A 26910-nucleotide genomic window follows, 5' to 3' on the forward strand; every position below is an offset into this window, starting at 1 on the left:
TTGCAGATGACACCAAATTGGGAGGACTGGCAAATTCTCCGGAAGATAGAGACAGAGTTCAACGAGATCTGAACACAATGGAAAAATGGGCAAATGAGAACATGATGCAATTTAATAAAGATAAGTGCATCTGGGTCAGAAAAATGAAAAGCATTTCTACTGGATGAGCATTTCTACTGAAAAGCATTTCTACTGGACGAGGGATACACTTATAGGTAACACTGTGTGTGAACGAGACCTTGGAGTACTTGTGGATTGTAAAATAAACATGAGCAGGCAGTTTGATACAGCGGTAAAAAAGGCGAATGCCATTTTGGGCTGTATCAACAGGGGCATCACATCAAAATCACAAGATATCATAATCCCATTGTATACGGCACTGGTCAGACCACATCTGGAGTACTGTGTGCAGTTCTGGAGGCCTCACTTCAAGAAGGACGTAGATAAAATTGAGAGGGTACAAAGGACAGCGACGAAGATGATCTGGGGCCAAGGGGCCAAGCCCTATGAAGATAGGTTGAGGGACTTGGGAATGTTCAGCCTGGAGAAAAGGAGGTTTAGAGGGGACATGATAGCCCTCTTTAAGTAATTGAAAGGTTGTCACTTGGAGGAGGGCAGGATGCTGTTCCCATTGGCTGCAGAGTAGAGGACACGCAGTAATGGGTTTAAACTTCAAGTACAACGATATAGGCTAGATATCAGGAAAAAAAATTTCACAGTCAGAGTAGTTCAGCAGTGGAATAGGCTGCCAAATAGGTGGTGAGCTCCCCCTCACTGGCAGTCTTCAAGCAAAGGTTGGATACACACTTTTCTTGGATGCTTTAGGATGGTTAGGGCTGATCCTGCGTTGGGCAGGCGGTTGGACTAGATGGCCTGTATGGCCCCTTCCAACTCTATGATTCTATGATTCTATGATCACTGGCTATTGAAGCCTCTTACAGTATATATATAAATGGATTACTTTCTGCCTTAATAAAATGGCCCTCATACAAACAACACTTGTCTTTTTAAACAATAAAACGTGTTTCTTGATTTTCACGAAGGGAAAGAACAAGAATTTTCTGTTTCTTGAATGAAAGATAGGATCAAATGAACAGTTTATACCCCTAACAACCCAGTTTTATCAATTTGTATGGTAAAAAACTTCTTGATGGCTCTTATGAAAACAATTTTTATGTGGATTCGTGGTAAGACATGTTTTGTATGCAGAAAGTACCAGATTTAGTTCCTAATATCTCCAGGGATTAACAAACACCTTTCTTTTATCATCTGCAAGTCAAGAGATGTTCACATAAGAATATGATATACAGTACTCAGTAAGGCAAACCAACAGTCCGACAATATAAAACATTTTCATATGTTTCTTGTATAAGCAACTGACCTAATTTAGGGTTTAAGTGTGCCAATTATAAAGCAGAATTAGCATTGTAATGATTATTCACCTAAGGAAACTATTTCAAGTTTAAAATGCTGTCTGAGGTATCGAGTGTGCATGGCTAATTTGTCTACAGGAAGCAGGATATCATAAAATATGAAAGCATGGACAATCTAACAGCATTTGTGCACAGAAAAAGTTATGAGCCCTAAAAATGAGTAATCACAGTATCAACAGCTGACTGGGAAACATATTTAAAGTCCACTCTGAACACCTAATGAGTTAAATTATATTTTAGCAGGGCAGGTAGGCAAGGGGATTGGATGATTTTTCCAACCATTGTCTATATGCATAGTTCCTCATATAATTAGGAATGAGCGCACAGAAGTTTATTTCTGTGAACATATATACCATAGCTGCATTGGAATGATATGCAACTTAAATACAGTACTTTAAAATTACAAATCAGCCCAAGCCGTGTGGTAGGTACATCAGAGAGAGCCTTTTTGGTGGCAGCCCCACAATTATGGAATAACCTCCCTAAAGAGATATGCCTAGATCCCTCAATGTATATTTTCAGGAGACAGCTGAATATAAATTTTACTTAGAACGGCATTTGACTGAATTTGTTTTTATTTATTGCTGTTCTAGTTTGAGGGTTTTTTTACATTATATTCCTTAATTGTTATTGCTTTATTCATATTGTGTTTTTATAACTGTTTTATTTATATCATTTCATTTATATATAACCTGTTTTGGGTTCTGCAGTTGTTTTTCGATATATATAAACTTCCATAAGTTCCACAGAAAAGTTACTAATAAATATTTAAAAATTATAAATAAAATTAATTTCATTTGTAGTTGGTCTTTTTCAGACTGTTTCAACACTAGCGATGTCATTTAGATTTGTGTTTTTAAAGGGTCAACTTTGTTGTCTGTTTCCACACTAAAATTTGCTTCTTCGGGTGTAGTCCCAAATTGCCCCCTCACTTGCCCCACAGCAAAGTAATCCCCAGAAAACCAGATACCCTCTTTTCAAGTTGTATCTAACAAGGTCTAATTAGGGGCAGCCCAATGCAGAAATGTATGCAATTGGGTTTTTCCATACACCTGCCATTTTGACTTGTTTGGGCATGTCCCGCCCCCCCCCCATTCTGAATAATGTGCCCTTTTAAAATAAGGGGAGTGAATGCATTACAATGCAGTTTCTAAGTTTTTCAAAAAGCATTCTTACAGTCTTACACAGCAGTGTTATAATGTTATAACATCTTTAAACAGCCCGTGGCACCATGGGCGCCACGGACTGAATAATTCGTTAAGCCCCCTAGAGGTGGGCTTTGTCCGTGATGAGGAAGGGTCCGGGTTGGACCCTTCCTCACGACAGACAATCGTAGGGACCAATCGGCAGGCGCTTCACGCCTGCCGATTGGTCCCTCCGATTCCCAGGCTGAGCAACTGCGAGCCGCGCGCAGCACGGCTCGCAGTTGCTCCCGGACTGACGCAGCGAGAGGCGTGAAGCGCCTCTCGCCGCGTCAGACCGCCGCCCGAGGGAACCCCCAGCAGTCGCGCGAAGCGCGGCTGCTGGGGCTTCCCTCCCTGCCGGTCTGACGCTGCGAGAGGCGCTTTGCGCCTCTCGCAGTGTCAGACCGCCGCCCGAGGGAACCCCCAGCAGTCGCGCGAAGCGCGGCTGCTGGGGCTTCCCTCCCTGCCGGTCTGATGCTGCGAGAGGCGCTTTGCGCCTCTCGCAGTGTCAGACCGCCGCCCGAGGGAACCCCCAGCAGTCGCGCGAAGCGCGGCTGCTGGGGCTTCCCTCCCTGCCGGACTCACGCGCCTTTCAAAACCCCTTTTTATAAAGGGGCTTTGAAACTAGTTATGTTATAAATGAGGGTTTAAAAAAATACATTCAGGACACTAAGGGAGGGGGGATCAAGGGTGCAGAATGGTGGGATTAAGGGGTGCAATGAAAATAAAGGTGCAAGCAGGAACCATTTTGCAAAAACTAGATTTTTTGAAAAGGGGGAAACAGCAAAGCATAATAGGAGACCTCATCTGTCAGACTCAGTGTGGAGATCATATCATAAATTTCAGCTCGGGAATATACTTATTTGTTTGTTTTATATACAGCTACTCTCAGACCAGCTGACTTGTGGTTTATAATAAAAGCATAACAATAAAAATACAATATCCCCATACATAACCATACAATGGAAATAAGGGGAGGAAAGCCCAAATGCAGAAACGCTAGACACAACTTGCAGTACCCAAAGGAAATCCAAACCAAGGTTAAAACAAGGTATATCTCCTAATGTGAAAATGGTCTTAGACTAAAGGTACATTATAGAATTTTAAAAATACAATTATGCAGCTGTACCTCCATTGCAGCAGCCTGGCCTAGACTGTGGTAGCTGGATTACTAAATATTAAGTGGCAGAAAAGCAGATTTAAATCAGTCATACAAAATTGCTTCCTACTGTTAAAAATCATAGAATCATAGTTGGAAGGGGCCATACAGGCCATCTAGTCCAACCCCCTGCTCAACGCAGGATCAGCCCAAAGCATCCTAAAGCATCCAAGAAAAGTGTGTATCTAACCTTTGCTTGAAGACTGCCAGTGAGGGGGAGCTCACCACCTCCTTAGGCAGCCTATTCCACTGCTGAACTACTCTGACTGTGATTTTTCCCCCCTGATATCTAGCCTGACAATAATGGCTGAGAAAAATGGCTGGCAATAAAACAAGTTGCTCAAGAGAGTTGTACAATTACCTTTCCTTGAGGTTTTAAAGAGGTTTTAAAGAGCACTGATTGGGAGTGGTTAAGTGGCAGTATTTGTTCCTACAATAACAGCTTGAACAACATAGTATTTGATACCTTTCCTCATTTTACAATCCATGATTTATCTAAAAGAAGTAACACAGGATCGAAAAACATGATGACAGCTGAGCCATACGATTGCCAAAAGTCAGACATGACTGAATGGCTAACATCATTGGTGTAGTGGTTAGGAGTGCAGACTTCTAATCTGGCGAGCTGGGTTTGATTCCCGACTCCTCCACATGCAGCCAACTGGGTGACTTTGGGCTTGCCACAGCACTGATAAAGCTGTTCTGACTGAGTAGTACTATCAGGGCTCTCAGAGATTCACCCTTCTTCATCATCATCATTATTGGAATGAGCATAAAGAAGTCCACATAACCCATTTTTCCTCCCTCCATGCCAACAGACCCATCCTTTTCCTGGGATATACAGCCAAATGTTGTGTGCGAGTGGGCCTACTATGTGTGAACTGTGCATTTATTTACATGGATAGCAATAATTTCTATAATTGTGGTAGCTAGTACTAAGAACTGTTATGGCCCATAATTGCTCAGATTTACACATTATTAGCCTCCATGTAACTGTAGGGCTAGGAAAGGCCATACAGGTCATCCCAAATACGCAAACACTTTTTCCCGTACACAGTATAACTTTGATAATATAAGAAGGCTTCTGGTTTTGATCAGAGTACCTGAGAGATGAAGAAAGAATTACAACACAGCAAAGAACATACAGCTATATATAAATAAACACCAAGCATACTGCACCGATATTGTTTCTTTTCAGGTTATTTTGGGAGCAAATCAGAATGGCCACCATCAGTATAGCCATTGTTTCAGTATTATCTATTCATCATTTTGAAATCACTTGAAAGCTAGCATACAAGTGGAGTTAAAGCCCATTACTTTGCTTGAGGTTTCTGTCTTGTGGATTCACCTTCAGGTCAGATTTTTCAGATGTATGTTGGTTTAATAAAATAATATTTTATCAGTAAATGATTACATTCCAAATAGTTTACCTGTAGAAAATTGATTATTTATTTATTGGGGGGGGGGGTTGTTTGCATTTCTAGACTGCCCCTTTTGATCCTGTCATCTCAGGGCAGTTTACGACATTATAAAATATAATTAAAACAGTTAAAAGTCAACATCAAAAATACAATATTATTGGTAATACCAACACTATAGAGCTAGATATTTATTTACTGTCCTTGTCATTTGAGGAGGGCTAGCAAAAGTGAAAAGCTGGGTATGTTGCAGCAGGGGAGGCCCACAGATACTGAAGTTATTTACTTGTCCAAACTGGCTTCAACCATAAGCCTGGCAGGAAAACTCCATCTTGCAAGTCCTATGCAACTGTGCTAGTTCCATTAGGGCCCTGATGTTCTCTGGGAGCTCATCCCTTAGATACACTGAGCACAAACTGGGTAGGCCTTGTTTGTTAGAGCCAAGACCTTGAAGTGAACCTGGAACACTACTGGGAGCCAATGTAGTTGCTGCAGTACCAGTCAAAAATATGGGCCCTTCATGGTATTGTAAGACTACTACTTCACTCCCACAGCAAATTACACATTTTCTACCTGCATCACTTTGAAAATAAAATCTGAGCTTTTAAAAGTATAATCCTATGCAGGGGCACTCCTACCTAAACCCATTATTTCAATAGGCTTAGACTGATGGCTGTTAAAGGTAGATCAGAATCATACAGAGCTGGAAGAGACCACAAAGAGCTATCCAGTCCACTTTCCCACCTTCTTGGGGACTCCTGACAGGTGATCAGTTTGGTGTAGTGGTTAGGAGTGCAGACTTCTAATCTGGCATGCCAGGTTCGATTCTGCGCTCCCCAACATGCAACCAGCTGGGTGACCTTGGGCTCGCCATGGCACTGATGAAACTGTTCTGACCGAGCAGTGATATCAGGGCTCTCTCAGCCTCACCCACCCCACAGGGTGTCTGTTGTGGGGAGAGGAATGGGAAGGCGACTATAAGCCGCTTTGAGCCACCTTCGGGCAGGGAAAAGTGGCATATAAGAACCAACTCTTCTTCTTCTTCTTCATCCAATCTGCTAAAAACTTCCAACGAAGGAGACTCCACCATCCTCATCATCAGAAAATGCTTTCTTATATTTAAGTGGAACCTCCTTTCCTGTAATTTGAATCCATTACTTGTAGTCCTTATCTCTAAAGCTGCAGTAAAACAAGTTGGTCCCCTCTTCAACATGTCTACCTTTTACATAGTTACATGGTTGTCATACCACCTCTTGCTCTCTTATTTTCCATCATTGGCCATTTTGGGACGGAAGGGGCAGTTCAATATCACCATATGTGGTTATATCACCCGATAAATCCTTAACAAAGTTTTAAAAATATATTTAAAAATTAATTAACTCCCACCCATTCGGGAAACCCTTCCAAGGCTCAGGAAACCCCAGAGTTTCACGAAACCGTAGTTGAGAAAGATCCTGTGGTCCTAGCAATGTAGCCTAATGCTCCATTTAGCCTTCTTAGCTGCCATATCGCATTGTTGGCTCATATTTAATAAGAACTCCTAAGTCCCTTTCACACATACTAATTATGCATCACATTATTATTAACCAAATGTACACTATACATTAACCAAATGTAATACTTTACACTTCTCCCTATTAAAATTCATTTTGTTAGCTATGGCCCAATTTTCAAATCTATCCAGATCTCCTTGAATAGTAGTCCTTTCCTCTGGGACATTAGCCACCCCACCTAATTTAGATTGTTTTGGAGGTCATTAATTCATAGGGTCACTATAAGTCAGACACAACTTGATGGCACTTAACACACACACACAGAGACTGGAGTTACTCTGCAAAAGACTCTATTGCTAGAAATGAATATAAAGGATAGGGTGTGTGTGTGGGGGGGTGGCGTTTCAAGATGGACTCCCTCCTAAAATGTTGTGCTTGGAAGACACCTAACAATGTAACTCTGAAAACAGTTGAATAACCTTGAGACTTGGCAAATACCCTCTTAGTTCCAGTCTAAAGCAACACAGAGAAATAGTTCCATGCCTGATTTCCTGCTATTGGATACTGCATATGCTCAATTTGCACAAAATTGAACATGTGCAATGTGAATATATATTCTTCTCAGTATAAGTTGTGACATTCATCAGTGGCTTAAATGCAGCCAGAATAAAACATCATGCCAGATTTAAAAATCAGTCAGAAACACAATTCAAATTCTACCCAAGGGTCACCACTTCGCTGGATTTTCATTTGCCTGACCAATTTCAAATAGGTGATCGTAAAAGGGGGTGGGGTGTTTCAAAAGTAGAAAGCCAAGCATTATGTTATAATTTTAACTGTATTTTAATTATTTAAATGTCTTTTATGTTTGCTACCTTGTGTTAGGTGGAACAGCAGCATAAAAATCTCTTAAAAATACACCCTTTGAGAAAAACAGCACAATAAAAATTAAAAAATATATTTCACCAAAGATAAGCAAGCAATGTTGGTAGATGTAGGTTCCTTTTATGTTTAACAGTTCACTACTGAAATGGCATTCTCACATGGGCTGGACAGAGCCAGAAAAGTTTTTACCTGCTCATCCCCTCTCCCTCTTCCACTTCTCCCAACATGAGATTCAGCACACTGAGCAGCTAGAATGGGATCAAGCAACCAGAGTTTGGGTGACACCAACCTAACAGGAGTACTGGCAGGCTGGCCCTTGGCTTGCTCTTCTTCTATCTCCATATAAACAAATCTTGTTATTCCTCTTTGGTCCTTACATCTGTTAGACATCTTCATTACTATGTATGCTAATTTGCTGTGCAGCCTCTACTTATATGTATGGATTGCTGCTTCAGACCAACACAGCCACATAGTTGAAAGGAGAGCAGGGAAGGGGCAGGGATAAAAAATCCTTCAATGGAAGGATTCTGCTTTTTAAATTTTTTACTTGGGGTCAAAAATTATAGCAAAACTGAGGCAACCCCTCTCTTTAATAAACTGAGGAAACAGCAAGCTGAATGTGTGCTGATCCCTGAATAGTGGGGAAATAATGCAAAAGGAAAAAACAACACTTCAACTCTGGAAGCATAAATAAAATTTAAAAACCCAGACAGGAATCCACCATGAAACTGCAACAAATCACTGGTGCAGAAATGACAGCTTTCAAGAAGAATAGTTGGTAGATTCTTAGTGGGGCTGGATATGGATATGGAATTCAGGCACTAAACCAGAAACATTACTAGGCATATTAATAAGGGCGTGTTGAATTTGAGTTTTAAGCAAAACGTAATAATGAATAACTATTCAAAAGTGGTATGACAAATCCTTTACATATTTACTAGGAAGTAAGTGGTCCTGCCCTTGTTTATGCTTCAGGAGCTGGTGCAAAATGTGTACATCAGATTAAGTGTCGGGTGCTCTTTGCCGATGTGGGGCAAAAACACCTTGTAGAAGATGCCAGTGGGGGAGCTGTCTACATTGCTAGGCAGCCCCTGTTGCGTTCTACTGCACGCTGGCAGCGCGTCAGCTGTGAGGGGCTGGCCAGGCATGCGGGCATTTCCTTTTATGGAGCACGCGTTGAGAGGCCGGCCTCTTTCCCTCCCTGGAAAGTGGTGAGACACCCACCCACACTTGTTATACCTTGTTCGTTAATTATAACTGTATTTACATATAGTTTGTTACAGGTTGTTTCAGTTAATTCTTATGGAATGAATGGAAGTTGTGTAAAAAGAAATATTCTTGTTCATGAGCTGAGGTTGTTATTGCATGGTTAATGTTATTTGTCACAGTCTGCAGTTTGTGGCACATGGGAGGATCATTTAGGAGGTGGCTGATGCTGCGTGCTTGCCTCCCCCAAGGTTTTGCGGGACTTCTATAAGGGGCCGCGGAGATGCATGGCTCACTGAGAGCTTGCATCACCTGGTGGCGGTTGGCAACCCACAGAGGTGAATGCCCATTGGGTTGCAAAGGAAAGCCACCTTAGTTTTGTCAGGGGCCACCTGGGGAATCAGGGGCCTACTAGCAAGGTGCCTTGTGACCGGCTGATCACAAGGGGATATGATCCAATCCCATGTTGGGTGCCACGCTCATTTGTTAAATTAAGGCTGTGGCCAATTTATTGCCAAAGTGTTTGTGTATTTGTCTGCATCTTATTGAGGTGTGAGAAATAGGTCCCTGCAAGGCAAGCAGCTGTGGTATGCTGTGGAGGGCCCATATCCAGCCTGTGCTGAGGAGGCAGCTGCATTGGTTACTGGTAGAGTACTGCATCAGATTTAAGGTACCGGTTTTGACCTTTAAGATCATATGCAATCCAGGCTCTATATATTTGAGGGACCATTAAACTCCCTATAGGTCATTGCGATTGGCAACGGCAAATAGGCTGGAGATCCCTTGGGCACTGGATGTCCACCTGGCCTCAACCAGGGCCAGGGGCTTTAGGATCGCAACCTTGGTGTTTTAAATGTGCAGGTGATAGTGGTGGTTGCTGTTTTCTTTCCTCCCTGTGTGCCAGGAAATAGCAAATTGAATTGAGATGACAAGGAAAAGAGGAAAAAAGTATTTCAGCAATAAACCATAAATAATCTTACTAGTATTAAAACATTAGGATAGGGTTCCTGATAAATAAGAAGAAATAGTGAAAAGCCACTTTTGACGAGCCTTCTCAACCCATCTCTACCCTAAACGTTTATTTTATTCTCACAACAACCCTGTGAAGTAGGTTAGGCTGAAAAAGTATGATTGGCCCAAGGTCACCCAGCAAGCTTTCATGGCATGAGTAAGGATTTGAACCTTGACCCGGATACTAATTCAGCATTTAACCATTAAACCACACTGGCTCTCATTTCTGATATAATTTCTAAATATAATGATTCTTTACATTAATAAATAGTAAAAGGGAAACGATTTTGTGTGATACAATTAGAGCTGTCTTTTCCCCTCTTCCTAAGGCTTTATAGATTTATTTACTTACTAGATGTGAAGCCCATTGTATGTGAGGATACAATGGGTGCTATAAGGCCTCCCCCCGACTCCGCGGCTTTGGGCCAGGCAAAGGAGCAGCAGATCATGTGGCAGCAACGCGGCAAGGCTGCCCCTTTGCCCGAACTGAAGCCTTTCCCCCGCCCCCCTCTTGACTGATTTCGGGGCTTTGGGACAGGTAAAGGAGCAGGCCAGCTGCATCTGCGACTTGGTGGCAAAAGAGCAGGCTAGTTGCGTCTGCGACGTGGCGGGGTTGCCCCTTTGCATGGCCTGAAGGCTTTCCCCCCTGCCCCCCTCCCAGCTGACTCCGTGGCTTCAGGCCGGGAAAAAGAGCAGCCACTTTGCCCGGGCCGAAGCATGCTCCCCAACTCATCAGTCCAGGGCCAAGGGGCCAATGGGCTCTGCCCCCATCCCAGACTCGGCCCACCCCCCTTGCTCTTAGCGTTTAATTTATACTGCTCCTGTGGAGCGGTTACAGATCATGTGGCAGAGTTACACATAGTAACTGAGCCCTGAGATGATGTTCTTTGTCTCTCTATCATTGTTGAAAAAATCCACAGTAAAATAACAAGTTGCTGCCCTTCCTGCTTCTTCCATCAGCCTCTTCTGTCAGCAGAGTTCTACTAAAAGAAGAGGGGGAAGGGAGAGATCCTCACAACAGCCTACCAACCCACATGGCTTTTACCATCTGTGTATAAGGAGGCTTTGCACATCTCCTTTTACAGTATTAAAAAAAAGATGTAGCCCCCCATTTTCCTAGCACGCTTATCAATCTCATGTTATTCATTTATGTATTCAGTTTATATCCCGTCACTCCATGGACTCGTGGCGGGTCACATAAAATCCCCAATAAAACCCAATCACGTATGCTTCTAGTTGTGGATATGTACTACAGTGAAGTATAATGGCTCTAATCAAATAGAATGGTCCTAAATCAAATTTGCTTAATTTGCAAAATCAGATTATTCAGATGACAGTGCTTTTTTGTACATTTGGAATCTATTCTAGCCAAGCACATGTATCTATCATGCCCAAGAATAGCTGAAAACTGGTTTAATTTGCCTTGCCTTCACTTTTTATGTGTAACTGTTCTATTTCCCTACCAATGCAAACATAAACAACAGTGACAACCAGATTTCTGCGGCAGTAAAAGCTGTTTTCTTTCCATTAACTGGTCCCTTTCTTTCATAGGGCATCTGCCCTATGCCTCTTTCCCTGTTTTCCATGTCCCTTACCCATTCCCTGAAGTGTCCATTAGCCAAGAATGTTATCTCTGCCTCACAGACATCCTGCAGAAAACCGGATCACGGAACAAAAGTTAGCATCCAGCAAAACTGAAAGAGTAATTGTGCATCTGGTCCAATGTAAATTCTGAGTTTCCCATAATAAACTAACTTGTAGCAACGTATTTTTCAGGATAAACCCCAAATGATCTGCAATTTCTTGCACAACAGTAAAAATGACATCTCATTTTATAAAGGAAATAGACTGACACTACTCTTCAAGATAATGTCATGCTTACCAAAGCTAGTGCTCAGTCAGTGGTGTTCTTTATTCACCAAATACAGTACAGCACAGGATAACCAATGGGCATAGTACATAGTCCATGGTCAAGTGCAAATCTGTAAAACTCTCTGAGGACTTAAGTTAAACCTTGTAGATAATCTGAAATGATCCTAATTTAGCAATAGAAATCAGAGTCACAGAACCTTCCCATGCTTAGTTAGTGATTCAGCAGGCAAACTACACATTGACTGCCCTTGGTAGATTAAGGTCCACAAACTTGTTCATCAGGCTGCTCTCTACTGCCTTTAATATAACTCATGTCAACATTTTTCATGAAAGCTACAGCCAAAATCCCTACAAGCTGAGATTCCTTTAAAATTCCCAATAATGATACTTTTCCGGTAGCTAAAATCATGTGTTTTCCCTTTCTGTCTAACTTTTTATACATAGAGCTATAAAAAATTAAAATAAAAACTAATTTCATAAGAAAAATAAGAACAGACAGACCTTATTCAGGGAGAAATGTCTTGTTAATTCTAGGGGCCATTTCGCACAGAGCTCAAAGTTGCCATTTGGTTGCTGTTAGCTAAATCGCTACTTCAACTAGCGAAATGTAACTAGCTGTGCCCGTAACGCACAGCTGTGGTTTTTGCGGAATTTAGCACTTTCACTTCTCGTCACTTTCGTAACCCACAGGCTTCCGGTTCTCCGTCTTTTCGCTACAAAGGAGGTCCCTTTTTAGCGCTTCTGGCCTCCCGTGCCCGTCAATCAAACTGCGGGCACACCTTTGACCTCGACCCTAAAGCCGGACTTGTCGGGGTCCCCTTTTTTTTTAAAAAACCTTGGGAAACCCGTAGCAACGCGTTATCGTCAAATCATTGGCGCCCTTGGAACGTGTTTTCTATTGTTTTCTATGAACCAGAGGTTGATGCATTGATATGTTTGAAAGGTTAATCCCCGCCCACAGTACACGCCCACAGGTTACCTGCTTATATGCACCTGGGCAGACACGCGGTCGGCCTCTCTTTGTTTGCGTAGCCTACTGCCCGCAGCACAGGTTAACGTTGAAATGGAGAGGATTATTGTTCAATTGTTGGCTCGGATGATAGCGTTGGTCCAGCGTATCCGCACCACTGTGCAGCATAGGAGGGCTGCTTCAGAGGAATACCGAGAACGTATTGCCAGAGCGATGACCAGCAGCACAAGACGTTCTCAACGGGCAACCATGGCGGCAAAGAGGCACTGGCAAGCTCTGGCAGAGGTCCGGTTCCCCCCCCCGGTTCTGGGCGGACGAAAGATCCTCTGACTGGTGGGAAAATTTTGTGTGGGCTCGCTGGGATGATGACCACTGGATTGCCAACTTTAGAATGTCTAGGGGGACATTTTTTGAACTCGTGGAGGCTCTACGTGGACGCATGGAGAGGCAAGTCACTGGCATGCGGCGCCCCGTGCCAGTGGAAAAAAGGGTAGCGGTCGCATTGTGGTACTTGGCAACCCCTCAGTACTTCCGGACAGTAGCCCAGCAATTCGGACTCGGAGTCACTACGGTTGGCGATATCCTTAAGGAGTTCTGCCTCGCCATGGAGGCGGAATTGTTCAGCAAAGTCATGTGCCTCGGAGACCGGCTTGGAGCGGTGAGTGTCATTCGATCCCCTTTGCCCTTTAAAATTTTTTTCTTGTTTGACAGGTCAGCAACGAAGACGCGATACACCCCACGCTGACTTGCCATGGCTTATATTCTTTTCTTTCCCTTATTCCAGAGTATGGACGGGTTTGCCAGGCTTGGATTCCCGCATTGTTTTGCGGCCGTCGATGGAAGCCACATCCCTATCCGTGCCCCCGGGGGAAGCATAAAGGAGTACGGTAACAGGAAGGACTTTTGTTCTGTTCTCCTGCAAGGAACTGTGGACTTCTCCGGACGGTTTATCGATGCCGAGGTGGGGTGGAGTGGCAGGAGGCATGATGCCCTTGTTTTCAGGGAATCCAACCTCAGGAAAGCCATGGACGAAGGGGTCTTTGTTCCAGGAAACCCCACCGCCACCATTGAGGGCGTGCGTGTGCCGGCGTTGGTGCTCGGTGACGGAGCCTACCCATTACGACGCTGGCTCATGACTCCCTACAAGCGGCCAAGGACAGACGTGCAGAGCCACTACAACCTCAGTCACTCCCGGGCAAGGAATGTAGTGGAGCGTGCCTTTGGACGTCTGAAGTCCCGGTTCCGTTGCCTGATGTCCCGACTCCATGTGCATATAGACAATGTGACTCCGCTGATCATCGCGTGTGTCATTTTGCACAACATATGCGAGGACAAGGGACATAACATCCCCTTCCCTGTGGATGAACCTGATCCTGTGGTCCTTGAGGACACTCAAGACATCCCTGAAGCAAGGAGAAAAAGGATCTATGCTGAGGGGTGCAAGGTTCGGGACGCCATAGCCACCCACATCTACAGAAACAGGAGGCGTGTTTAATTGTTTTTCCCACTCTGTTGTTGAATAAAGTTTGGTGTTCTTTGCTTAACCTTGTCTTGTGCGGTTTGTGTACTTTGCCTGCAAAAAAACGGGGGTTCTCTGGTAGAAAACCACTTTGACAGCCCTAAATGCTAACTCCCCACTGAAATTGACACACACAATACGGAAGCGCTGAACGGGGAAAGTTCGGGGAGGCGGGTAGCCAGGAAGTATTGGCGACCCCTGTCAAACCGGAGGATCAATCCACTTATGTTCCAAGGAATAATTTTATTGGTGGGCAGCTTTGATACATTTAAAATAGGGGTGGTCGATCGGAGCAACGCACGTTCGTTCCCTAACCGTCATTCCGAAGATGCCGAAGCCACGGAAGGGCTCCTTCTGGCAGCGCGCCGAGGCTGAGGCACTTCTGGAGCTAGTGCTCCAATCTAAAAGTGTTGGCCGCCTTATGGCCAGCACCCACTGCCACACCAAGGGTGCTTACCTGGTGTTGGCATCAAAGCTGAGGGAGAGGGGCTATGTCCGGACCTGGGAGCAGGTCCGGACAAAATTTAAGCGAGTGAAGCTGGACTTCCTCAACAGTCTGGAGCAGTGGGGGGGGGGGGTCCCGCAGCCAAGCGGCAGGATGGTCTTCCACGACCAGATGGTGAAAATATGGGAGAAGGCTGGGAAGCCCCCCCTGGAAATGAGGAGGCATATGGGTAAGTGCTGCCCTCGTTGTGTTTTGCCCTTAAACATGCATGGCATGACTAGCTGCCTCTTTCCCCTACTGTCCCCAATGCAATTCGAGAAAGTACTTAGATGCTGTCAACCCCCTCTGACTTAGCCCGCCAGTACTGTGTAGAACCACTTTGGTTATGCGCTTTGACTCTAACTGTGGTGTGTCTACCAGCTGTGTTTCATCTCTGGTTTGTGTGCTTTTAATTATGATTTCTCTTTTTCTTTGCCCAGCCACACAATCACCATCCAAGATGGCAAAAGCACCAGAGCTTGAGGAGGGGGAGGAAGAGGGACCTTCCACCTCGGGACAGGCTGCAGGTGAGAGTTTTATGTCTGTGCGGGAGACCCATGTGTGTGTTCCCCCATGGAGCAATATGGGAGCCTGCTGTGATGCCTCCATTTTAAGTGCTATTAAATTCTTTGTTTGATTTCTATAGCAGAAACTATGGAGGCAAGGCTGCGTGCCATGGAGGCCAGGGTGGCTGCCTTAGAGGCTGAAGTGGCAGAGCTGAAAGGGGAGTTAGAGCAGCAAAGGCAGCAGAGGGAGGCGGAAGAACGTAGGTTATGTTCCCCACTGCCCAACTCTTCTCACACTGTGGCTACGGCCACCAAAAAGTGTATGCATGTAAACTAAAAAAATTGGAAAATATGTCTGGCACTAATGTGTACTTTTTCTCCCTCCCCACACAGTTAAGAAGAAGGAGGACGAAGACCTCTTCCGCCGCAAAGTGCGGGGGACCATGGGACGGTTGTGCAGGAGAGTGAGGGAGCTGGAAGGGGCTGGGGAGGGGAGCGGTGGGACCTAAGTTTTGTTTACTTTTTGTGTTTTGGGGTGGGGGGTGTTGGGGGGGTTCCCAGTTACTTTGCCCATTTTTCTATCCCTGTTAAATATTTGAATTTGTTAAAAAAAAGTTGGCTTTCTTGGAGGGTGGGGGTGGTGGTGGTGGGGTCCAAGTTACATTCCCTTGTTTTTTTCCCCTGTTGAACTGTTTCTGAAAATAAAATGTTGTTGTAAATTTCCTGAAAAAGACTCCAGTGTGACTCCTTACACTCGCACACCTTTCACCCCAAACTCCTAAAACACCTTTAACCTTTAAAACACCCTCCAACCTCCAACCCACACAACGGTGCCAGAATTGGCACAATCACTAGAGAGGGTACACAGAGACAGAGTCAAAAACATAAACTTTATTGAACAGAAAACAGCAAACACAGATAAACAGACAAAATGGCCCAAACTAGGAGGGGGAGAACTTGTCCGCGGGTTTCACGACTCTCTTCCCGAGAACAGTCCTCCTTCTCGTTTGGGTCGCGGCATTCTGAGAGGGGGTGGGTGGGGTGGGTGCTGGAGGTGGTGGGGGGGTGGGGTGGGTGCTGGAGGTAGTGGGGGGGTGTGGGTTGGGGGGGGGACGTTCACTGTAATCTGAGGAGGGGGGGCCGCCTCCATAACCGCGACCGCCCTCTCCATCAGCTTCCTTATCATTCGAACTTCCTCCACGCTTTCGCGTAGTGAGTTGTTCGAATCTCTAAGGATGGCACGGAATTTTTTGCCCTCCTGGGCCACGAGGGAGAGCATCGCCTGGTCTGCAGCAGCTGCACGCCTGGACTCCTCCTGGCAGTGCTCCAGGATCCTTTCTCCCACACTAGTGAGGACGGAGACGCGCCGCAGCCTGCCGCGTTCCCTGGCCAGCCTCTCCTCAGCCGGGAGAGCGCCCCTGGGTGGTGAGCCAGCTGGCTCGTCGTCTTCAGAAAGGACCTCTGTTGGCAAAAAAAGAGAAAAAGAACTGTTAGTAACAACGAGACAGTCAAAACCCACCCTGGTGCACATGGTGGCCTTTCTTGGTCACATATTGTTAAACCAAGACTCAGAACAATGCCAGGGGAGCACACGGTTATTGTTTGTTTGCCCATGGTGGCCTTTCTTGGTTACATGTTAAACCAAGACTCAGAACAATGCCAGGGGAGCACAAAAATGAAAAGGAAGTACACAGTTATTGCACACAGACATTGTCCTGCAGCCATGGCTCGAAAGGAACAGTTCATGCACGCTCACCATCTTGTATCTGTATCCGCCTGCGCAGGGCAGGAGGTCCAGCCACCCCACGCTCCTCCTCCTCCTGTGTCCCGGGTATGAAATCTGAAAAAAGGGAACAAAGAACATGATTTAGGACCAAAGTGTGGCAAAGCTAGCTTCAAACCCTAAAGCAGCAACGTTGAGGGACTATCTTCTGTCTCTTGGCAGTGCTGCTGCCCTGCACAAACAGAAAAGCACAAAGCAGTTAAACCCCCCCCCCCCTTATTGCAACTGATACTTACCAACATTTGTGGACGCCCCAGAATCACTGTCCTCTGCTACTGCTGCAGGGGACTCTAGGACCACCGTCCCAGGCATCTGTGTCTCTGTGGACAAGAGCAGAAAATAGTGAAAAAGGAGCAAGCATACAACCTGAACCACACAGCAAGCTCCCAAAGAAGTGGCTAGAGCACTGCAGAAGGCCTATGGCTGAGGCATGCAACAAAACTGTTTGGGTTGTTGTTTAAACACAACCGTTTTAAAAAGCCACCCAAAGCAATCCACAAACATCCAAGCATAGCATGCGTTGCAACGAACACAAGGCATACAATGGTGAAAAAGGAGCAAGCACACAACCTGAACCACACATCAAGGTCCCAAAGTAGTGGCTAGAGCGCTGCAGAAGGCCTATGGCTGAGGCATGCTGCAAAACTGTTTTGGTTGTTGTTTAAACACAACCGTTTTAAAAAGCCACCCAAAGCAATCCACAAACATCCTATCATATTATGCGTAGCAACGAACACACGAGAAAACGATCCCCAAACGTCAGAACACACATTTGCTCTATATAAAAACAATAAAATATAAAATAAAAAGAAAATTACTTACCGGAGGCAAGGGGCGTTTGCTCAGGAACCTCCTCCGGCTCCCCAGGAGCGATGGCCATCAGGTCCACCGTGACCAATTCCGCTGGTCGTTGCTGGACGGGGGGTGGAGGCCGAAAGCTGGACGAGGTTCCCTCGCCGGGATCCTCCTCAGCGGGTGGTTCCTCGACCGGGGCAGCCGGCTTCCGAACCACCTTAAGGCTCCTCCCGACGCGCTTCGGCCTGCCGGCTCCTTCCCCGTCTCCGTACAGCTGGCGCTGCTCCTCGAAGTAGGGGCAGGTAACCTTTTCGTTGCCGGAACCCTTATTATGGTTCACGGCACGCATGTACTCCGCCCTCATTGTTTTGGTCTTCGACCGGCATTCAAGGCCGGTCCTGTTGTGGCCCAGGGCACGCATCTTAATGGCCACTTGTTCGAAGACCTCCCTATTTCTGTGAGAGGACTGGAACGCGTCCTGGATTTTCTCCTCCGAGAAAATCGCGATCAGGTCCCTGATCTCCGCGTCCCTCCAAGTTGGGCCACGGCCGGTTGCAGGGACGGACGAGGCTTGAGAAGAGGATTCCATGGTGCTTTCGCTAGTAGCTGAGCAAAATGGTGGTGCGAGGTGCAGGGTGCAACGGATCATATACCTTCCCGCACACAAAGACAAAGGGACTAGCCGGCTCCTGATTGGTAGAGGGCAGTAGGGGACACGCGCATTGGCCACATTAGGTCACATGTCACGTTCAAAACTCCTCGCGCGGGAACAGGATCTGCTCCTAATGGCCAGATTAGCGCCTTTTGTTTGACTTCTCGCATGCGCTGATTCGTCCACACGCGGGAAGAGCAGTTTGAACATGCAGCGGGAGCCATTTTAGTGAGATGTCCGCCATTATAAAAACGCATGCCGGTGTAAAACCGAGAGCAATTGCAGTGGTACGCGACAGTTCCCCAATAATATTCACCAACCAAAGCATAAATCAATGACATGTAACTGGCGAACGTTCGTTGGCACGCTCAGCGGACAGTTTTTTAAAATGAACGGCGGACGGTGACTCCGCTTGCCGGAGGTCTAGCCTCCGATGGAAGGGGTTGTCCGCACCCAAGCACAACCACGCACCCGGAACCACACAAAGACCCACTACACATAAACCGCCCCTCATGCTAGAATCATTTCTATTGAACCCCTCTAAGCTAAACTGGAGACTGCGAGCGGTGAACGTTCGTTGGCACGCTCAGCTGAAAGTTTTTTTAAAATGAACGGCGGACGGCGACTCCGCTTGCCGGAGGTCTAGCCGCCGATGGAAGGGGTTGTCCGCACCCAAGCACAACCACGCACCCGGAACCACACAAAGACCCACTACACATAAACCGCCCTTCTTGAAATCACCTCGAATCATATCTATTGAACCCCAGTAATCTAAACAGGAGCCTGCGAGCGGCGAACGTTCGTTGGCACGCTCAGAGGAAAGTTTTTAAAAATGATCCCCGTACGTTGACTCCGCTAGTACTGGCCTACGGTAGACGGGGTTTTAAGCTATGGGCAAATGTTTGGAACGTGACGGTGTGTGCCACTGTGCTTTTGGAAAACTATTGTGGTGTCCGGGCTGAATTTCAGAAAGTGATCTTGCTTGAAAGCCAGTCGCTGTCTCGTTGCCTCGTAGATCCCCGCTCGCTCGGAGAAAAAAGATGGCGGACAGTTCGCCGGAAGTTAGGAGGAAAGGCTCGGGAGGAGGGACTTTGAAGAAACCGCAACAATGGTAACGCACAAGTCTGTGGCGCTACTGTTGCAGATTGGTTGCAGGAGTGTATCGCTATCCGGAGGGTGAATCCAGTTTTCTGGATTCCCCTGAAAGCGCTACAACGAAGCGCTTTTTGCAGGTCGGTTGCAGGACTGTTGCAGATTGTGTACGACGTCGTGGGTTATGGCAAATTTGTAGCGTTTCCAATTGGCAACCATCCTGCTACTTTGAAGCCGTGCGAAATGGCCCTAGTTTTTTCCCCTCCTGAAATTAATTTACAATTAAGAAAAGGAAACTGATTATTCATAATTATGTTCTTAAATGGATTAAAACAGGAAGAAAATTTTCATTAAGAACTGTTGCAAATATCTTATCTTGTCTCTGCTTCCACTCTAACACACACAAATAACTACTTTTATTCTGCTTTGAATTTTGGCTCACACAATTTTGGTTGAATAAAACTCCATTCATTTCAATACAACAGCAGAACTTGATGGCTAGGATCCTTGGGCTGCTATTACAATCAAATTTTCACATTACAGATGAATAATTAATGCTGTTTTTATATATTAAATAATTTCAGATTTATATGCATAGAGGAGGAGGAGAAGGAACATGAGATGATTCTGGGTCAAATTCAAGTTGCTAACATTAATACTAAGGCTGTAAATGGACTTTAATTCATATTAAAGCCCTAAGTGGTCCCTTGAGGGAGTATATTTCCTCTCTCCCTCTGAACTGAGATAAAGAAAAGAAGGATGCTAACATTATCTGAGGTTAAACTGACTATAATTGGAAACAGAGCTTTTTTATGACCTCTGGTATGCAAAGTTTTCTCCTGAAGGAAATATGCCAGATATGCTATATACAGGCTTATTTAAGAGAATCATAGAGGCCTTTCTTTATTTGATAGATGTTGGACTCCAGAAGATGTAAATCTACTTAATATTCTGTGTATTTATTATTTTAAATTCCCATTTTTGTGGAAGTTAAAGGTATATTTTCAATGCCATCCTAAAGCTAGTTACACCTTCTATTGAAGTTAAAGGGTACCATTGAAGTCAAAGGGCTCAGTTGAATCACACTACACATCCATTTAGTCCACCATCATGTCTCAGACAGTAACTCTAGAGGACCAAGAAAAGACTGTGTATGCCAAAGCCTTTCCCTGATGTTGTCTCCTGGCACAGGGGTTCAGAGGTTTACTGCATCTAAATGGGGAGGTTCTTCTTTAGTCACCACAACTACTCCACTATACCATTTAAAGCTGTCAATGCCTGTGGCCATCACTACATGTCTGATAGTGAATTAGCACTCCTTGTGCAAAGAAGTTTGCTTAAAACTGCACTGTTGAAGTATAAATATTGGTTGAATGATAACAATGGGCTTTTTCAGCAGTGATCTTGTCTTTGAAGATGGGATTTTATTAAAACACACTTCTCTTTTCAGCTTTCAAAACAAGAGTGTCACTTCACAAGAAAACTATGGTGTGCATTTGTCACACCCAAATAAATAAGTGCACAGAGAAAGGCTAAATGTTTATATAAGTTTGGTAACCACTCCAGAAATATTTGAACCATTAAGCTGAGAAGGAGAGAGAAAATGGAGGGCATAATAACTGGAAAGTTTTATACAGTACTAAGTAAATGATTTTAACCTATTATTCTATGAATGTGGAGGACATGCACTTCTTTAAAGGAATGGCTCTTGAATACTGGTGTAGAGTGACTTCTTAGTGTGGTGATACATCAGAAAGCACTCAAATGCATTATGTTTTAAAAAGTTGGATATGTTGTTTTTTTTAAGTTGTCTATATTTGTCTATATTTAGTGACCTGAATACTGCCAAAGTGATAGTTTTGATGTTTTGATGCAGTGTATGAACTATAAGGGGCTTTTTGCACGCCTTCAAAATCGCACAACGGTTACTAATTGAAAACGCTATTGATTTGCCATAACGCACGATGTCGCCGACAATCTGCCACACACCTGGAACCAATCTGCAAAAAGCGCTTCCTTGTAGCGCTTTCAGGGAAATCCCCAAAAGTGGATTCACCCTCCGGAAAGCGATACACTCCTGCAACCAATCTGCAACAGTAGCGAAAAAGACCTGTGCATTAACATTGTTGCGGTTTCTACAAAGTCCCTCCCCCTGGCTGTCTTCTCTGATCTTCCGGCGAAGCGATCGCCATTTTTTTTTCTCCGAGCGAGCGGGGATAAACGCACCAGCGAGCCTCTTCTGTTTAGAGGCTTCCCTGGCTTCAGTCCTTCCCCTTTAGTCACTAAGCACAAACCACAGAAAAGCCCGTTTGCTGAAATAAAGTCCCTTTATTTTTTACACATTAATTCATCCGAAAATCGGGCCTGTGAGAGGGGGGGGGGTTTCACTCGGAGGAAGCGTGGCAACGATCAAACGATCAAACGACAGCTCAAACACACCAGGCAGCTGGATGGGTCTCTCCGTTGCAACGAATCTACCCAGATTCGTTGCTATGGGTGTGTTTTTTATTAAAAAAAAACCTTTCTTAAAGGGAAAGGGGCTGTTTGGGAGCATGCTAACGGCTGCCCATTGGCTGCTTGACGGCCAGGGGCGGGACGAGCTTGGCAATAGCGCTTCCTTTCTAGCGATTTCTGCCGAGACCGAAAGCTTGTGGGAAACGCTACAAAACGCAACTGGATTCCACTACAAAGGCAGGTATGCATAACGACGAATTCCACTACTTTAAATGGCGATTTTTCATTCAGCAAACAATTTGCAACAAAGATCCCGGTGCGTAAAGCCCCTAAGAGTCAGACAAGTCCCTAGGTTTCCATTTTGATTTGCCAATGCAAGGACACTGCTGTGCACTACTAAGATGATACTTATGTGATCAGTTCAAAACATTTCATGCAAATGAAGCCTTAGGTCGCAACCTTAAATCCTGGTGCCTAAACAAGGAACTCTCCTAAGCATGGAAACTTTGCTCCTGAGTTTTGATACAGAAGCTAAGAGTTGTACTGACCATAAATAGGCAATCTTCAGCAGCAAAAGGTAACTTTCCCCACCAAAATTCATCAGTTGATCTTGATTCTTGGAACCCTAGTTGAGAAAGCCTGCTCTACAGTGTTCCTTGTGGGTTTCCCATCCAAGTACAAACCAGGGCTGATCTTGCTTAGCTTCCGAGATCGGGATGTACCATGCCACCTTCTCTCTCACTACTAGAATACAGCAGAATTACAGGAAAGTATGGTCCCACTTTGCTTTGTCAGTAAAAAGGAGGGTGATAGTATCATCTGACCAAGAAGCCTTTCTACTTGTCTGAGCTCCACTGTTTCCAAACAATATTCTTTCTTAATGTTCTCTTTGTGAGAAAACACAGCACTCAGTCCCCTTACAGACCTCAAAGCAACAAGCACATCCCAAAAGGTGTTATTTTAAAATTTTAACAGTACTGCATAAAGACTAGCAGCTGTTGCTAGGATTTACCGCTGCATTTACTCTCACCTGGGGTGCCCTTAAAACAAAATTATACACAGCGCTGGTTTCATTACATTTCTCATTTCATCCATTTCAGTTTGAACATTATTGAGTCCGTACTTTGAACATTATGGGTACAATCTAGCCCCACTTAAGCCTTTTTCAGTCCCATTTTTTAAGGAGGAACTCTGAAGCACATAATTAATTCCCATTCTAAAATCAATGGGTCTTGAAAGTACTTTATTTATGCATGTAATGCATTTATTACATTAAACGCATGTTTGAAATATAGTTAGCTTTTTAAAATCTCCCCAGGAAAACATCTTAAGTCTACTGCAACCTACCCATTAGGCCTAAAGTCTGGCAATGTTCTGTCCAAGGGAAGACGATCACTCAAGTAAGCATTGTAGCCATAATACTGGAACTGTTTCAGAGCAATCCGTCTGTTTTCAGGGCTCAGATCCTGGCCCCAGTGAGCGAAGAGAGATGAATCCGTGAATGCTTCTGCAGGGTTTTCTTCTAGTTTCAGAGGTGCTTCTGTTAAAAAAAGAAGTGCAATTAAATTTTAAAATCAATTTTATGACAAAGGCTGCTTGTGCTTCTCACAAAATCAAAAGACAGTGTTGCTCAAGTTAGTTGCATAAAGGCATAAAGTCTTCAACAAACAGGTATCAGCCACCCAACGGGTCCAAGATATTCACTACAGAAACAGCTTTAACTAAGTAAATCACACTATCAAACCAAGATTTAAAAAAAAGAAACTAAAAACTAAAACGAATATATCCATTCTTAAGACTCCCAAAATTCAACAGAGTGTGGTTCAAAATACAGAAAATGTTTTTAATACCAACCCCTATATGTTTTAAATTTGAATGCCTCAGATATAATAGAAAAACAAGAGCAGGAATCTTCATGCAGGAACACGTGTGCCTCTATCATATCCCACCTCTACAACAAACTTCCAAAAATGGCTGATGAATATACAAAACAAAGAGGCTTTTCAAATGCAAAAGCTGCTAGACAGTACGTCAGTACATGCCTAATCAATGAGATGCTATTCAGATGCAACACTTTGCTGTGACTTGACATTTCACAAGTTGAGTCCTTCTGCATAATTTATTACCAGAACCTCTAAGACCTTGAAACATATTTGACAGTGTAATATAGTTCAGTATCATTCAGACAGCCCTCTCTGGGTATAAAATGGCAATTAAAGAGAGATGAAATATGTTAACACTGGTGATACAATCTGTTTCATCATAGAAAGTCTCAATAGAATTTCTCTTAAGATTGAACTTTCTACATATTCTAAAATCAGTCATGGCTTGTTTTTGTAAAAAAAGTGCTATTCAGACATGCTTTGACATCATCCTCCCAGTGGATGACCCATTCCAGGAGACCCGCAGCTATAAAGTGGCCATATCAAAACTTCTAGATTGCCATCTATTTCAAAACTATCAAAGTCTATCAGGTCTATTTCTTTGGCAGGGGCCATACAGTTGGAAGGGGCCATACAGACCATCTAGTCCAACCCCCTGCTCAACGCAGGATCAGTCCTAAGCATCCTAAAGCATCCAAGAGAAGTGTGTATCCAGCCTTTGCTTGAAGACTGCCAGTGAGGGGGAGCTCACCACCTCCTTAGGCAGCCTATTCCAGTGCTGAACTACTCTGACTGTGATTTTTTTTCCTGATATCTAGCCTATATCGTTGTACTTGTAGTTTAAATCCATTACTGAGTGTCCTTTCCTCTTCAGCCAATGGGAACAGCATCCTGCCCTCCTCCAAATGGCAACCTTTCAAATACTTAAATTGGGCTATCATGTCCCCTCTCAACCTCCTTTTCTCCAGGCTGAACATTCCCAAGTCCCTCAACCTATCTTCAAGAATACCAGAAGAATACCAGAAGAAGATTTGATTTTATATGCCTGTGGAATTCCATTCTGAATCATATTTGATATACAAGAAATTGATTGCCCTATTGGGATAGTGAAGAGGAGTCTTTACAGGAATGTTCCTAAGAAGCTGGGTGTGCAACTATAAAGTCTCCCAATAGACACTTGTGGTCCTTGATTCAATGCTTACTGCAGACACTGAACTGCTGACACTGCTTTGATTGATTTCTGGAAAACCTAACCTCAGACTGAACGACAGTGCCTTGATTACTTTCTGGAAGCCTAACCTCAGACTGAATGATGCTGGACTTCTGAAACCTCCTCTAGTCTTATAATGTTTGAGCCTGAGGAAGTGTGTGTGCACACGAAAGCTCATACCTTGAATAAAACTTTGTTGATCTTAAAGGTACCACTGGACTCAAACTTTGTTCTGCTGCTTCAGACCAACATGGCTACCCACCTGAATCTATCTCCTCTGGCAGTGTCATCTTTGAAAAGCAGAGAGAAATGCTATAACGATGCCAGGAGCAAAAGAGCCAGTACAATAACATTATTTTATTATCTTATCCCAATCTTCCTCCAAAGAGCTCAAGGCAGCATATATGATTCTCTTTCACAACTACTCTGGATAGATTAGCCTAAAAGTTGCTTGATGGGAAGAAAAGATCACAGAGTGAGCTTCATGACCATAGGGGCTAGAATGTGAGGCTCTCAAGAATTTCCAGAATTAGTCTAATCAACACCATCAGACTTGATTGATTTGTACAGTAGATTCAGTATTGGCACCCATTTTTTCCCTCCCAGGAAAGTGCACCACTCCAATACTATTGAACTCATTAGAAGAATTTGAAAGGCTAAATGGGAAGATGATAATGGATTTTAATACTGAATGAAGTTCTTTGGTGTTTTTATATTGTTAATAAGGGCATGCAGTTTTCAGATTTTTAGTTCTTCCTTTTTACACTTCAGGGTTTCTTTTTTTAAACAAAGTTTGGGAGTGTATATGATGCAAACATTTATACATTTTATGCTATCTTGTAAATATGTGACAGACTTTAAATTCTAAAACAAAATAAAATTTTCTTGGAGGAAAACTGACATATCAGATGGCACTTAAGGGCCATCACCCTTCAGTTTAGCAGTATTTTAGTCTGCCCCAAATAAGTATGTTGGAGCCCACAGAGAAAGAGACAATGCCAGTGATTCAGTGCCAATGATTATCACTGCACTAAATATGGAGTGGAGATTAGCTCCTTCTGCCAATGGCAGCAAACATCTCACTTTCCTTTGCTGATAGCGAGTCCCGAACACATGTAACTACATGAACGTTGACTTTAACTGGGTGGTAGGCCAGGACATTGAATCACATGGCTAGGCTTGTAGGTTGCCTACTCACTTGCAACCACACAAAGAAGAATTATCATTTAATCACAGATTTCCCTCTTACAAAATACAAATCCATTAAGGTGTAAATTTGATTTGTCGTACTTGGAAATAGTTTATGATTTCCATCCAGGAAACTACAGAACTAGCAGCTAGCTCTATAACAGCAACATATTAATCAACATAAATGCACTTGCAAACTATAGGTCTTTATTATCACAATTCCACAGAATGTCCTTCTAAACAAATTTTGCCAAGATTTTTTTCATTATCTCATCTGTCTCCAGAGATGCACAGTGCCACAAGCAACTCCTACGCGATCACCCATCAGCACAAAAGGCAGCTTTAGCCAGCAAGATAAAAATATGCATGAGGCAGCCAACTTATGTAATGACACTCTCCCCCATCCAGGATCATAACTTCTGACTTAAGTCAAGAAGCTGGTCCTTTTATTTTCATTTTTAACAGGAACTGAGAACATTAAGCTGTTGGCTTCTTCAAAAATGCACCCTTCTTCAACTGACAGAACACTAATGAAGGCCTGGTTGCTTGTGCTAGTTTTCTGTCTCCCTAAATATGTAGAACTTATTATCTGTCAAGTTACTTTGTTACAACATTACTACAGGGATAAACAATGACATGTCACGGATTGAATTTATGCCAAACCCTCATTTAAATGAGAAAAAAATTGTTCTGATAAGGCAGTTAACAAACAG

General features: G+C 44.1%; 2 protein-coding genes and 1 long non-coding RNA gene across 4 annotated transcripts in view; 1 reads left to right on the forward strand and 2 right to left on the reverse strand.

The window, feature by feature from the left end:
- The window catches only part of GALNT18 (polypeptide N-acetylgalactosaminyltransferase 18), a 425513-nt gene that overhangs the window by 163458 nt on the left and 235145 nt on the right, over positions 1 to 26910 (reverse strand). For both annotated transcript variants that reach the window (XM_077321810.1, XM_077321812.1), the window contains one exon: positions 23264 to 23456. In XM_077321810.1, the coding sequence (XP_077177925.1) occupies positions 23264 to 23456 (193 nt within the window). The remainder of the gene's footprint in view (positions 1 to 23263; positions 23457 to 26910) is intronic.
- On the forward strand, positions 15112 to 15642 carry LOC143828753 (uncharacterized). Its single transcript, XR_013227850.1, has 3 exons — positions 15112 to 15161; positions 15281 to 15400; positions 15534 to 15642. It is a non-coding gene; the product is annotated as an uncharacterized LOC143828753 (long non-coding RNA).
- Positions 15953 to 19565, reverse strand: LOC143830024 (uncharacterized). The gene is made up of 4 exons (XM_077321809.1): positions 17746 to 19565; positions 17160 to 17243; positions 16897 to 16980; positions 15953 to 16601 (listed from the first exon to the last, which is right to left on the reverse strand). Exons 1-4 carry the CDS (start codon positions 18365 to 18367, stop codon positions 16111 to 16113), a joined length of 1281 nt encoding a protein of 426 aa, XP_077177924.1. The 5' UTR covers positions 18368 to 19565; the 3' UTR covers positions 15953 to 16110.

Source organism: Paroedura picta, chromosome 2, assembly GCF_049243985.1.
Source record: "Paroedura picta isolate Pp20150507F chromosome 2, Ppicta_v3.0, whole genome shotgun sequence".
Taxonomy (NCBI): Eukaryota; Metazoa; Chordata; class Lepidosauria; order Squamata; family Gekkonidae; genus Paroedura; species Paroedura picta.